This window comes from Struthio camelus, chromosome 10, assembly GCF_040807025.1.
Source record: "Struthio camelus isolate bStrCam1 chromosome 10, bStrCam1.hap1, whole genome shotgun sequence".
NCBI lineage: Eukaryota > Metazoa > Chordata > Aves > Struthioniformes > Struthionidae > Struthio > Struthio camelus.
This window is the reverse complement of record NC_090951.1, coordinates 5,132,852-5,148,355: the sequence shown is the minus strand read 5'-3', so window position 1 is coordinate 5,148,355 and position 15,504 is coordinate 5,132,852. Positions and strand designations below refer to the sequence as shown.

General features: G+C 38.3%; 1 protein-coding gene across 2 annotated transcripts in view; it reads left to right on the top strand.

The window, feature by feature from the left end:
* CDH13 (cadherin 13) overlaps nucleotides 1–15,504 on the top strand; it is a 505,047-nt gene that overhangs the window by 473,499 nt on the left and 16,044 nt on the right. Inside the window, exons 12-13 of one of the 2 annotated variants that reach the window (XM_009682913.2) lie at nucleotides 8,077–8,310; nucleotides 9,633–9,848. In XM_009682913.2, the coding sequence (XP_009681208.1) occupies nucleotides 8,077–8,310; nucleotides 9,633–9,848 (450 nt within the window). Of the gene's footprint in view, nucleotides 1–8,076; nucleotides 8,311–9,632; nucleotides 9,872–15,504 lie in introns of those variants that run through there. The other variant, XM_068956075.1, reaches the window with a different exon arrangement.

The following is a 15,504-nucleotide window of genomic DNA, read 5'->3' as shown; positions in this document are numbered from 1 at the left end:
AGTTGAACTAAACCCAAGCAATTCAAAATCTCATTCGTTGTGCAAGTCTTGATACACCTCATCATTAAAGAGCAGAATTATCATTCCGTACGATGTGTAATGAACAGAAACAGACAACAGCTAGAAGAAATGGAGTAACAAAGAGATGTGTAACAATTTGCAATTAGAATTTCTCCTTACATGTATTTAACCTGTCTTCTTGCTTCATGATGTACATAATTAAATTACCACAGACTGATTCCACCTAAAACATGCTATTTTTGAAGAAATCAGGCAATTAGTTGCCATGGCAACCCAATTAAGCCAGTTTTATATCCCATATCTTAATTGCTGTATTAATTGAGAAGAGAAAATAAATTGAATACTCATCCTTTTCTTGCCATTTTAAATTTCAGTAAAATATGAATTGCACACAAAATATTGTTTTAATTTGTCATCATGGACTAGTGATTAGAAAAAGAAATTAGAATGCTGAAAACAGTATTTAAGACGGATGGCATATGTCAGTAGCAATTTGATATGCCGAAAGAGCTGTGCTCCTTTGAAATGTAATTACTCAAAAATAAGATCTGCATATATTATTTGAGCAAATGATTGAAGGATTGCAACTTTGCAGGACTATTTATTTTATAAATTATGGAAAAAAGATATCTAGATGGCAATAAATATTTTTAAGATAGGAAATTTCTAGTCATGGGAAATTTGGGACCTCTTTTATACAAAAATCTCAGCATATTGCATATATGAGACTGATTTTCAAATATGTCAGATGCTGAACAGCCCACCTGGGTTTTGGTGCCTTCCCACTCTACTCGTTCCATTTACTTTAATGGAACTGTTAATAGACTTCGACTTGAACGCAAAATGTAATGGCAATATGCCTATCTGGATTGCATTTATGCTGCAATGCAAGTACCTGTTGCTGCATTACCAGCTATGTCTACATTTTCTAATTAGAAAAACAGCATATGGAGAGCATGGAAAGAGCCATGAGGGGGGAGACACTACATTTCAGGTTTGATTTTCGTAACGGTATCATTACAAAGCACAAAACGTTGTTTCTCAGAGTCCCTATTTGAAGTATAACCATGTAAAGAGAGAATGCGCTACTTTGTCCAACCTCATGTTGCCCAGCCTGGCTGCCCAGCTTCTTCCAAACAGTTTGAGAACCCTCACTTTTCATTGTTCGTTCTCCTCTTTTCTTGCTGTATTAAATGTAACAAAATAAAAGCAGACCAGAGAACACATTTTACAGCTAGTAGGCTCCAGCTTCTCCTTCAGGCAAAGCTGAAGCTGAAAATAGAGGAATTGGGAGAAATCCATATCCAAGGAGGGAGCCTTGGCAGTCCCACATGTTATAGTCAGTTCCATAGGAGTAAAACGAAAGAAATTCTCCAGATATCATTAGAGTTGTTCCAAACTGACCTTAATATGACTGTGATTCAAATGTGGTTTATAGAAGTTTTAAGAAATACAGCTTTATTCATGATGGGTCAGTGGAGAGGTAATCATGCCAGAAATTAGCAAATTCACATTCTCAAAGGTTTTCTGCTGCTCATATATGAAGAAAAATTGTTCTTACTAGAATAACTCAAATAGTTTATTCTACCTTCCCATTTTATATCGGTGTAACTTTGTTACCAGCAAAAGAGTAGAAGCCGCAAACCAAAGTTAGAATCAAATTTTGTGGGTTACATAAATGCAAATGCATTAAAAATTGCTGCTAAATGGTACATCATAAATATTCTAGGAAAATTTAAAATAGATGAATTTTCACACTATCAACCTGCGAGGAAATGTATATGGCAATTGGTACCCCACACATCTGGCAGAGGGCAAGCTGCTTGCTCTAGGAATTAAATGGCCTTGTAATTTCTGCTCCATAGAAGGTGCACATAGAAGGATATAGATAATATATTTGAATTTGATGGCCCTGGAAGCATAATTTGATAAGAAAAAATGAGTGCAGAAGTCTTCTTACCATTCATAATGAGCGTGTGAATAGGGACGGTTCATGCTCCATTCTTCCTAGAAACTGTTCTGGCATCAAGCAATATTGTAGCTCAGATCAGTGTAGCAGCTGGATTCTCTAACATGGCTGGTTTTACTTCTTTGGAAATGTGACAAATTTTGCTAGAATTCCAGGTCTGCAATGTTATTGAAAAAAAAGTGTAATAATTCATATTACATTTATTTTTTCTTAATTGTCCCTGATGTTTTTGTGTAAAGGCATCTACGTAAATATTCCTTTGCTGTAATGACCAAGATACAAATCATCACAGTTCTAAATACAGGTGATTTCATATGTTTAGGTTTTGATGCCATTAGGCGAACAACTTCCCAAACCTAAGTGAAAACATGTGCTCTCATTAATTGCCTTCTAGTCTTAACACTTTCTGATTTGTGCGTTGCATTTTTCTTGTTAGTTGGTAATGTTTGGATTATCAATGCTTTGTTCCTTAGCTGTGCCACTAAACAAATTACATTATTTACAAGTTAACTGACTTTCATCTAATTTACTCAAAGCCCTTTTTCACAAAGCATGTTCAAATATCTATTTTTTGCATTTGATAATCCACATTTCTCCTTTGTGCAACAGGTTTCATTTTAGACTAAGTATAGTTACACAGCACTACCATGAATTAAGAATAAGAGAAATGACTCTGAGGTACTGCATTCTGACTCGCATCCTGTTAACTGATACCACGTTGCCAGAGGTTAGGCCAGCTAAGTATTTGCCTTGCTGTCTCTAATATGCAACAGCATAAGAAAAGAGTAATGACTGACATCATTACTATGCGTTTTGCTTTTGCTAGTTTTAAAAGATCAGTTGACAAAGGGTAAAATAGACAAGTGTTAGCAGAATGGGAATAGAAACTGTTGTCTTGTCCACTACCACTGCCCTGTTCTTGCAACGTGTCTTCCAGTAATATGCCCTTTCCGTGCTAATAGGAATGAACAGAAGTTAGAAGCCAAGCAATTTGGAGAGACATCCTGGATAAGCGATTTTAACTTGAAGATTATGCAAATCACCTTGGCTGGCAATCACGTATATAAAGTTTCTTTTCTGGGTTCATTGGATCCTGAATCACTACAAAATTAGCTCTTCTCATTATTATGTTTATTCCCATATCTTTTCTTGGCCAAAAATTGGAAAAGCAAAAGCATGGTCAAATTAGAAGGGAAAATATTTCTTGAGAGTTTCTCTGTTGGTTTTCAGAAATTAAATGAAATCTGAGTGAGCTGAACAAATGTCCTCATTATATCCAATTTGTTTAGTTTATAACACCTTTTAAATTTCTAAGGAAAATATTTTAAATGCCTAATTCCAAAGGAAAAAAAAATTTAAGTTATTCCAAAGAGGGTTTTAAAAATTTCAGGTAGGGTGGGCAGTATCAATTTCATTCTTTGATTTTGAGGACTGTTGACCAAAGAGTATATTTTTAAGGTTTAAGTAGCATGTTCAATTAATTGTCTCACTTGGATATGTTCTTAAGAATGTTTCTACAACTTTAAGGAATATGTATCTCCATTTTCAAGGAAAATTAAAACTTACCGTAGTCCGAAATGTCCAAGACTGTTCCAACATTCTGAATATATTTTTGAAAGCTTGGAAAATGTAATCAGGGTCATTAACCCATCAGGGGATTTCAGTAGCTCTGGGGATCTTTTAAGCTAATTTGAGGATTTGCCGCAGAATAGGAAAGAGATAGCTGGAAGAAAAGGATTTCATTTTTATAACTTGTTTTCTCTGTGAGATGCATTTAGACAATTCTTCCACCTGGAAAATGTTCTACCAGTTTAAAATAATGTTTCTGACCAGCTTCTCAACCTAAGTGCTGGCAACTCTTTTTTAGATGGGTGGCTATGAGCTTTTCACCACCCCTGGGTCCAGCTGTAGTCCTAGAAGGGAGTACAGTGTCTGAACATGAGAACTATTGAGGTGCCAACAGTGAAGTGCCGACATTGTTTCTTTCTGTGTTACCGTTCTTGATAGAGCTCCATTAATGCAGGAAAACACCACTGGACATGGAAATAGCAGGTGGGCAGGACTCGGATACTGGGGAAGCCAGTGTTATGTTCCCTGAGGCTCCTTTAGCATCAAGTGAAACCAATGTCTGAACTCAAAATGCTCAGTGAAACTCACATTTTGAGTTAACATGATATGAAACCATTTTTCATATCAATAATTGGATGCTACACAGTTATTGCCATCTACGTTGGCCATTTTAAAGCTTCCATAGATGGGTTTGCCCAAGGTGCAGTCAGATGTTTAGATGTGAGTATGGACTTGCTCACGTGGTGCTAGACTTTCATTGATTTTAGAGTTATTTGGCTTCTAATTGTGCTAGACATATTTGAAAATCTCACTTGCTTTGTGGTGATTCCCAACTTTGTTTTTGCTGTCATTTCAAATAAATGAAAGCTGTAGATACTAGAATTTACACTGAATAGAAACATCTTAATTCCATTTCAAAGCAGTCCAAATACTGTCTTTAATTTCATGGAGCACAACTCATCCATACTGGAAATCGGTACACAACAGTATCACATTTCTGTAGGAAAACTAGAAAATGGAACATGAAATGCCTCTTCATGTCCATAGAAAAGTATTCTACTCAGATTAAACACATCACCAGCCATTCAACCATATGATTGCTAGTTAAGTATGCCATTTTATGTAAGTCCTGATACTTAACAAAAATGTCTCCTTAGTCCATGGCCGTCATTGTGTGTAACTGGTATCTTTTAAGAATCTAACTATGTGATTGGCAGTCCCATTTGAATAGTTAGGTGTCTAAATGCCGTCAGTGTTCTTACAGGAACTTATACCAAAAATGAATGCCAGTCTTCAAATTTCTTGGCCGGGTGTTTCTACAGAGGGCTTATAATTTAAGATTTTATAACAATAATTCCAATATGAACTTGTATGATATTTCATTAAAATACAAGTATAGAGAGGCATCTAAAATGCCTATTTCTAGAATATTTCTTTTAAAATTATTCTTTTTCAAATAAAACTAAAGGTAGCAAATAAAAGGTAGCAAAATGGTTATTTATAGTGATAGCACCAGAATCCAATTTAACATCTGCATCTTCTGGTAACAGTTCCTTGCATTAAAGCTTCTAGTTCCCAGACAATAGATGCCATCATATTCTATGATAGTCTAACTCATGAAAGAAAACTACTTTTGCTATTTTTTGACTGTCGCATCTTACAAAAGCAGTAGCTATTGCCTAACTGAAGACTGCTATCAGAAGCGTTGTATGCAATCTAATGCTAGGATATGACATTTCCAGTTCTGATGCAATTCAAATAAGTGTACCGTACATTTCCTACTGCAGCATGATCTCGATGCATCTATACTTTTTTAGTGTTGCTGATCAAAGTTCCAGTCCCAGAAACCTTACCTGACTGGGATGATCTTACTTGCTTCGAGGTCTCATTGAAAACTGCTCATGAAGGTCCGGAGTCTTGTCCTAGATTACTAAAATCAGGATTTCATATCAAGCTCTCATTTTTATTAAGTATAAAACTAGCAGCCCAGGCCTTCCAGTCCCTATTTTAGCTTTTACACGTGTGCATAATGCCATTTCATTCATATGCCTGTTGTGTCACATTCACAGCTATGCAACTTGTGGGAGTCTTAGCAGGAACTGGAAATTATCTCCACCAAATGGGTCTTATTCAGGCACCTAAAGGTTCAAAGTGTTCAGCCTCAGTAGGAATGGCCAGTTCATTTCAGCTCTTTTGAAAATCCACTCCCAAGGGTTGTTGGACCAAGCCCTTTATGTCTTGGTTTATACATTAATCCTACTTTCAGCTGCAAAGTTTTACAAGACAAATTGAGAGAAGTTTTATTTCAGAATTAAAATACGCTAGGGGAAGACTTTCATTTCAAAACCAGAGCTGACTAGAGATCATGGGATTTTTGAATGGTTCTTATTTCAAAGGCATAATAGTGTCAAATTTATAAAAGTCATATATTCCCAATGGATTTGTTGTGACCATTTTTCCTTGATTCATTTTTGTTCCCTTTTTTTATGACGTGCGTGTTAACAAGCTCCGGTTTATGACCTTGACATTTGCTTATTTTTCTTTTGGAAGTCTTCATAAATCACCGATTTTTTTTTAATCTTTATGAATAAAACAACCAAAGAATAAGTCATTGAAATGGACAGAAGCAATTTCCTTTCTCCCTGTTTGTGCATAATAGTTGACTACGCCATATAAGCCATATAACGATAGGGAAACATTAGCATGGTAGAGAAAATGCAGCCATATCTGCATTTGACAAAATAACAGTGTATTCATGATGCTGTTGGCTTCTTAATTTCAAAAGGCAGATTTTAATATTACTGACTTCAGAGAAAGATAAGAAGGGCAGTGCATGAGACATTATCAGTCCAGTGTGGAAATAATGCATTCAAAATTAAAGACAGCAGTTTAATTAAGTGCATGAAAGGCTAGCTTTTATGATCATATTTCAAATACTCAAATGTCTTTTCATCCATTCTGCCGTATGACTTTACTTAATAATATATCAAGAACAAAAAATGTATTGGGGTCTTTCTGCAAATTCAATTAGTGCAATAAAAAGTGAAAAATAATTTCTTTTTTATTAAAAATAACTCAACCCTAACCCTTGTGATGACAAAGTGAGAGAGGAGGGGGAGAAAAAAGGCTAAAGAACTATGGAAATTCTGCCTTTGTTACGCGTTTATGTGTGCACGAAATAGATGAAGTGTCACCATTAGTAACATTTGTCATTAAGAGGACTAATTGCATGCTGCTACAGTTAGTAGTTTATCAGATCCAGACCACAGCGTATTTACTTCTCTCTTTGGCTGCATGCACAGTGCAGCAGTAATTCCCTATTTTATGGGGTTGCTGTATGCAGGGTGATTATGCTAAAGCGTCATGACACATCGCAGTAGTGGTTTGCAGGTTAAGTACGACCTCTTGAATCCTTTCTACCTGCTAAGGGGTTTATAGCTAACGGAAGTGCAGAGAGTGTATTTTGTGTACTAAAAACAGAAGAATGAGCAAGACAAACCACCCCTCAAGAAGTGCGGCGTTGCAAGTGGGAAATCTTTAAGGATGGCATACAATGAAGGAAGAAATGTGTGTTTAGAAAAACGCACATTTCTGAGGCCAGTGAAAACAGGCTGGCAGAGGGATCAGTAATAAGATATTGAACTTTCAACTGAAAGCAGTAGGTTACGGGCTCCACCACGGCACACGTCGGGAGCGACTGAAAGTTATTACCACTTGTCAGCCCCTCGCTGACCTCTGCGAAATGAGGTGCTGGTCTCAGCCCCGTTCACGGGCTACGTTAAAACACAGCCAGCGCCACGGCCCGTTTGTCGTTCCCAGCCTCACAGCGAAGGCTCGTGTTGGTGGCCCGCGGCATAGACAACATCCCCACCTGTGAGGCTGGCTCATTCGGGTCAGGGCTTGAGGCAGGCTGGCAAATAATTTGAGCAAGCTTGAAACGCCACCACTGACTGCGGGTGGCTCTGGATAAATAAAAGATCTCATTTTCAGGAGCTGTATGTTCACAGGTTCCCCTTCATGCCAACATAACTAAATGTGGTCCTAAGAGTTGCTGAGGACTGTCTGGGTCTTGTTCTGTTTTTGGGCCCCTGCTGTACAAATTGCTTCCCCTCTGCTATCATTTTTCTGCTATTTGTCTTCTTCTTGGTTCTTTTAATACCAGCCTGTCTACCTAGGGACCATTTCCCGTTACGATTCTCTCGGTAGGTGTTCATGATTGGGCTATTTTCCAGGTATCTATTCATGTCCTTATCTCGTGTTGACTTCAAAATACTCCTCTCCCAGAGGTTTCCTTTGCATAATTGTCCATACTGTAAAGAATCAAACAGGCTGGATTTTGAAAATATAGCAATGATTTACAGTAGTGACTCTTCAGCTTTTTTAAGGCATAGTTTTTGTGTGACAGAGGTAAGAACTATATAAATGATCTTCATTTGTGAGTATGCAGGTACAAATAAGAGCAGCTAAATGTTTATGAAAACATGATTTAATCAGTATCTGTTGTTTTTTTCCTATAGGTAACCCTCCTGCGACAGGTACAGGAACTTTACACATCACCTTGGAGGATGTCAATGACAATATCCCGTCCCTTTATCCAACACTGGCGAAAGTCTGTGATGATGCGAAAGATCTCAGGGTAGTGGTATTAGGCGCATCAGATAAGGATCTTCATCCCAATACAGATCCATTCAAGTTTGAACTGAGTAAGCAATCTGGCCCAGATAAATTGTGGAGAATCACCAAGCTTAACAGTAAGTCTTTTTCATTTTTTTTTCCTTATGCATTCAGCCCTCCCTCCTCTGTATCCCAGCATACGCCTGCTGAGGGCTGGGCATTACCTACACTCAAGAGCAGGTCTGTGCGTGGAGGTCTTGCAGGACGGACCCTTTGTTGCTGCTTTTATGCTGCCCTGTGCTGTTCATTCTAGGAACATGCTAGCAGTCCGTCTGCATCTTTGCTGAAATCAGAACTTTTCCCCCTTAATACATTACTGGCACTTTTCTCTTTTAGCTTTGCCTTAAGCAAGGGCTAATGATGCTGTAGACTTTTGTAAAGATTAACATATTTCATTGTACGGAACTTTTATGTGTGAGACCCATGCGGCTTTGCCGTAGGACAGCACAAGACTTTTGCATGGGCTTTAGCAATGCACTTGAAAAACTTCCTGATTTCATATACTTGGACTATTCACTCAGATGAACTGGGACTATAGACTATCAATTAAAAAGGTCACAGAACATGCTATACAATTGCAGAATATTTGTAAAGCAAATTGTGGGCATAAAGAAGTATGTTTCCTTGTAACATAGATTATGTCTATTTGTTGTCCAATATGTACTATTTATCTCTGGCACTATGGAATCTCTTAGCAGCTCCCTTCACATTCTGCTAGAGAAAGAACTAAAGATGGAAGTGATGTCTGTGTCTGCTTGCAGAAACCACTGTCACGGACAGTGGGGAAGAATCGTTTTCTCTAGCACTCTGCTGTTCTCCAGTCTCTAAACCGCTGCTCTGTTTAATCCTAAAAGAGTTAGCACACTCTCCTGGATGCCTACAGCTGTTACTCCTCACTGTTGCTCAGGTGGAACAGATGTAGGGAGCTGAAGGAGCATTGCTGCCCTTCACTGCCTTCTCAGTCAACTGGGGAGCACGTTCACCTGTGCTGCCCTGCAGGAAGGGTGGTTTTGGGGCAAGGGGTTAAGTTTATTCTTTCCTCTAGTATTGCTTTGGGGATAACATACCTTAGCGTTTCATTAGTATATTAGTTTCCACAGGCAAATTCTAATAATGTAAGGACCAAATAATATATTTAAACAAAAGGGACTCTTGAAAGTCTTTCTTTTGATGAGGTTTGGAGTATGTTTGAAATTATCTCTTAAGTCCCTGAAAAGAATTTTTATACCTGCCTCTTCTTACCTCCAATTCTATTCTCTAATCCTTTACTTTGAGTGCTCTCATTTTCCTCTTAATTTCCATGGGTAATCATGGCGCACCTGGGATTGCTTACAGGTTCTTCTCCCCTCCCAAGTGACCATTATTTGGCTGCCTAATTCCCACCTCCTTATCCTTGCAGATACTCACGCGCAGGTCATCCTGCTGCAAAACCTGAAAAAGGCCAACTACAACATCCCCATCTCAGTGACAGATTCTGGGAAACCACCTTTGACTAACAATACAGAACTGAAATTGCAAGTGTGCTCCTGCAAGAAATCCAAAATGGACTGCAGTGCAACTGATGCCCTTCACATCAGCATGACCCTTATCCTTCTTTCACTCTTCAGTTTATTTTGTAAGTCTTTTCTGGAACTGTAAGTAATGAAGTATTATTTAGCAGCTTATTTGTTTACTTCATAAGGAAACCTACCTAAGGAGAAGTTAAATTCTGAGGAGGTAGCTGCATGAAAGAGGGAAGGGAGGATTTTTTTTTTCTTTATAGTCAAAAAAATAGCAACAAATGCCTGGTTGTCAAATTAAGAGGTGATTGCAAATAGAAGTAATAATTTTAAGAAGAATCAAGGAGAATTAAAGCTAGCATATGATAAATTAAGAAGTACCAGCTGTAGTAACAGACTTGTGAGATGTTTTCTTTCATCTCTCCCCATTTGAATTCAATTCGGAAACAGAATCAGGAGATTAAAGGTGTTCTTACAACAATAGCTGTTCTGGGTCACCATGAGAATCAGTGCTGTCTGCTTCAATCTATTCCTCTGTACAAAGCATGCAAGCAACGGGAACATAAGGAACTTGGTCAAGATCCTGAGCTTAGGGACACCAAAAATTTGTAATCAGAATTGTAAGTCTGGGTTGGTGGAGAGAGAGCTGATACGTAGGGGAAACTTCTGCTGCTTCTGAAAGTTTTCTGAAAGAGTCTTACAAAATTCATAATTTGAATTGAGAGGAGTAAAAAAATCAAATGTAATGACCGAAGAGCAGTAATTCACACCCCTAGATCAGCCCTTGGCTTGCCCTGTGATAGCTTTCAGCAAATTTCTTTGATATACACTATTATTTTGAGTTCCTTATCTATAAGAAAAGGAGTAGCTTTATAGCTATGGTAGTAAATCTATTATTCAAGGATTATTGCCATTGTCTAATGTTAGTAAAATGCACTTTATGGTGAATTAATATCTGCACCATGGTCAAAGGCCTTACGTTCTTGATGAGATATAATCTACCATGAGGCAGAGAGAGAGGTCAAGGGAGAGAGAGTTTACACGTCTGGGGTTTGGTATATGCTTGATTACACTTCTTGTATACTGTAAGGAAAAAAGAACTGACTACTTTTATCCCAAAGGGTTAGCATGAAGGTCGTTGTGAGAGAATTAGAAATCACTAATGTTTGTGATGCTCTTTGAAGATGAAAAGGACTGTATAAATGCTAAGTGCAAATTCCCATTCTTTGTTCCAATCAGTGACATCTGAAGTATCTCCACTGGCTTTCGTTCAGTTATTCTGGGTTTAGTCTGCTGGAACCAAAAGCACAATTCAGCTGTTAGAATTAAAATGTTAGAAATACTTGGCAGTATATGGCGCTATCATATTGGTGCTATAAATATGCAGCTCATTGATTTAAATATATTCTTGCTACCACTTCATAAACGTTGCTGGGCTATACAAGGCATGACTTTTGCCACGAGGATAACTTTCATCTGTCATGATTTGCATTTGAACTTTATTTACATTCATGCATCTGCTCAGAATACAGTGTAGTAGAAAAAAGTGTTTTATTTTTGAGAAAGTATCCACGTTGCTGTTTCTAGTCCCCAAAGAAATCCTATCATTTTCCTTGTATTGAATTATAAAAAGTAGTTCTAGGTATCGGAAGGCTGTTCCTGCTGGTTGCAGCTCTTTGCAGCTAAGCTGCAGACAGAATAGGGGCCCGTGGCATCGGGAAGGTTCGTGGCCCTCAGAACAATGGCAGGATTGCCTGCCATGATCCCCCTCCTACCGTAAAAGGATGAGTTGCACTGAATAGTCTTTATATTGTGGAACAATACAGAAATGTCTACAGCCTTTTCCACAACCTTATATTCTGTGAGGGTACTGTATTAAAAATGGAGTAAGAGGGCTGGGACTGTAAGCAGAGCATGGTGTAAGACTGAAAGCAGGGAGCACATTGCACGAGCAACATGAGCAATGCAGCCTGGACAGACCACCCAGCTGAAGGCACGCGGTTAAAGACTGCCTCGTACTGGTCTCCAATTCAGCAGGCCTCTAGCACAAGCGATACTCACGTAATCTGCCAGGGCAGTCTTTTCAGTCTGCTGGCCAAGCAATAGCACAAAAACCAGGGGAAACACCAGCAGAGTTGAAGGGAAGGAAAGATCTCCCTTTCCTGGACAGAGACTTCTGTATGCACAGTTGTGAGTGAGAGCATGAATTCGACAGATAGGCTTCAGCATGCAGAGACTTAATCCTCAACACAGGACCACATACAGGTTTTGGCCAATATTTGCTACTATTCAGTTATGTGTTTCTGATCCAACCAGTTCCACAAAGGGAGGCTGGTATCATGTTGTCCAGTACAGGTATTTATTTATTCCTGCTTATGCAAAGCCAGCTAGCATAATAACTTCCATAACCCCTTTCCCCAGGTGTAAATAACTATATGAGACATAAAAGAATGAGGCCAGGAGCCAATTAAATTCATGTGGTTCTGTATTTGAACTTTCCTAAAATGTGCTGATATCATTGCATTCCCAATTCATTTTCACACATAGTTCTTTTATAACTGCGATTAGTTCCATCACAATGTTTTGTATAGTCCAAATATTTATCAGAGTAATCAAAGATTACGATGCCATAAAAACAAAGAGAACTTTAGTGCTTATTGAACAGATGAAATATCCCATTTCTAGTGGCAAGTTATGGGTTTAATTTTTGAAAAAGCCCTTACGTGGCTCGCTTTGCTCCCAGTGTTTGTTTTACGAGGCTCTTGTTCCTAGGAGGTAAATCCTTCAGTCAAATGAACTTTGCTATTGATGCCAAAGTATTTATTTTTGTATTTGACGTGTGGCATAAGGTTAGATAGCCCTGTGAAAGAGCTGTTCATGATAAAAATGCCCTGCATGGATCTCCCCTTCATACAAAACATCGTGGTATTATCATTTAAATGGTGCAATTATTATCTATACTTAGAATATGTGCCTCTTTTGTAAGTCACAGAAGAAGTCATATGTGGCAGATTTCTGAAGTGTCTGAGCACAGAACTGAAGAGCCTGATTAAAACTGTAATGCATGCAAAAAGCAGCAGTTTCACCTATTCTGTAGCTGTCCTACTGTGTTCAGTATACTGAGAGATAATGGGATAGCGAGTATAGAGTTGCCCAGAAGCCCTTGGAAAGGTAGATAAACTTAGAACAAGAAAAATCCGGGATTCTTGTCTGCTAGAAGTAGCAAATGCCAGCTGTCAAGCTCTATGGATCCACTGCTGTTATTTCACAACAAAACAATAAGATGTTTGGTGGAATTAAAAGGTGGTGAATACAGAGTTGATTTTTAACAAGGGGCATGTCTGCGTAATTCGTGCTTAGCCTCACAAGCTTATTACCTTGCCAGCTTGACTTCAGTGATTCCCAGTGGTATGTGGTGGACAGGAACAGAACTGTCCAAAGTTGTTATAGTTAATGGTAGCAAATATTGGAAGGAATATTCAATTTTATCCATCATTAACAGAGATAGCCTGTCACTGTCAAAGTTAAGGAAGTGACCTAGCACAGTGGCAGATTGTCCTCTCTCAGCTTTTCTTCTCCGTGCATGGAGACAAGGTAGGACCAAATTGCTCAGATTTAGTCTAGAATTAGTAACTCAGGTCGAGGAAAGAGATCAGAAAACAGATCTGGGTTTCTAGTCAGAGAGAAGGACCACAGAAATCAGTTACCAAGGAAGAGTGGGAAAAAGTAGGAGAAGGAGAGAGTATAATAGGGAGCATGGCTGGTACTGGGCCTGAGTTAATCCAGGTTGTCCCTTGCTGCTCTCTTGTCTCTTAACTGTCTCTTCGTGCTTTTAACTGACTCAGCTAAAACATCTTTGTTCAGAGTGAACGCAGCTGTGTACAGGGCTCATGACCAGTAAATTTATTAGCAAGTTTCTTTGTACTGCAAGTCTCCTAGACATTTTTAGTAAGAGAGCATCTACAAAATTCCATAATGACTAGACAGAGAGAGAGAAAATCACCCATAATTGCAACCTACAAACTGTCAGCTGCTGTTTCATTTAGGTACTGAATGAACAGAAAAGGGAGAATAGCTGTCCTTGCAAATTTTATTCAAGTACCATCAATTTTGCAATAAATCACTATAAATATGTTTCACAAACATTTAACAGCAATCTCTTTTCAAGAAGTATCGGGTTTGGCAGAGCTGGTTTTTTGTCCTTTGGCAATGCCAGGGTAGAGTGAGTTTCCACGAGGAACTTGATCTCAACAAGCGAAATCAGAGATATGCATCAAAAGACTTGTAGGACGTGAGTTACAGAGAAGTGACTGGGAAACATTTGAATGTCTTCCAAATTTTTCTGGTTGTTTCCTAATAGTTCAAAGGAAGACCAAGATAAAAACAAATTTGTTGATATTATTGTAATGAAGTCAGCAACAAAAACTGCCCCAGCCTTATGGGAGACCAGACAATAACTCATGTAGCTGGCAGGACTGGGTTTTATATCATTTACAAATTATTCATATTGTTATTTAAAGGAGTACTTGAATTCGATTTTGCAATAGTTATTTCACTTAATTATATAATCACAGAATGATAATTGCATTTCATAATTCCTCTTACATTCTAAGACTAAGACTCAAATGTATCGAAACAAGGGACTAAAATAAGAACCAAAGGCACATTAGTCATGTCCGGAACAAGTAGAATTCAGAGTGATTCCATTAGAAGGTCACTCACACTAGCAATAATATTTTACTTAAATTCCCTTGTAAGAAGAAGACTAGGCCTTAAACATGTCGTGCTGAAGAACCAAATCTGATACCTTAGTTGACTGTTAACGAATGACAAGAAACACTTTACTTTTTGTTTTGTGTTGTTTTGTTAACCTGGCCAGTGGACTATGAAGTTTTAAGTTTACTTGAGCCTAAATAAGTAAAATATTCCATTATTATGGACAGAAAGTAAAGGGTGTGTATGTGTGGGATGAGAGGGGGAAGATTGCTATGAAGAAACTATATGAGCTGAAGGTCCCTACTTGGAAATTAATTTATCAAGTGTGAAAGGTCTCAGGTGTGCTGAGAAACATAGACTCTCACAGATGTCAGTGCTGCGATTGCAAATAAGCCTTAAAGATATCCTTGAATTAAACTTCCCATTAATAACTTCCTGTCGAAATGCCTCCCTTCCCCAGTCATAACTCCCCCCCACACACACTTGAGGATGCAGCTGCAGGGTTAATAGAGAAATTATTTTGTTTTCCTTGCAAAGTACATGTTGGGTATTGAACCACTGCAAACATTCGAATACTATTAAGCGGCAGATTTGAATTTACCTGAACATAAACAGCCTGGGTTAAAACTGCAGAGCTAACTCTCACGTAGTTCATATTTCAAAGCAAGGGAAGCATCTGCATCTCTTGGATACCCTGTGTTGGGCAGGAACATGAAATGGCTGAAGACTGAAGTGGTGCATTCTGGAATGGCATGCAACTCGGACAAAGCATAGGAAGTTTCAAATGGAAAAGACCTCTAAGCTCATTGCTCTTTTCATTTAGCAGTGTAGATTTGTTACCTGCAGATTCACAATTTTCAGCCTTTTCTGTGATTTACTTGGCTTTGTTTAGTTTGAGACAATCATGTAATGCAGTTTTGTATCTGCTCTGTTCTGCTTGTATTTAGTTTTTACAGTGGGATTTTTTTTTCTTCTTCTCCAAAAAGAAAAAAATTTGTTCCTATTCCATACAGTTCCAAAGAGGAGACTTCAGGCCAACCATTCACAAGGGTTGAC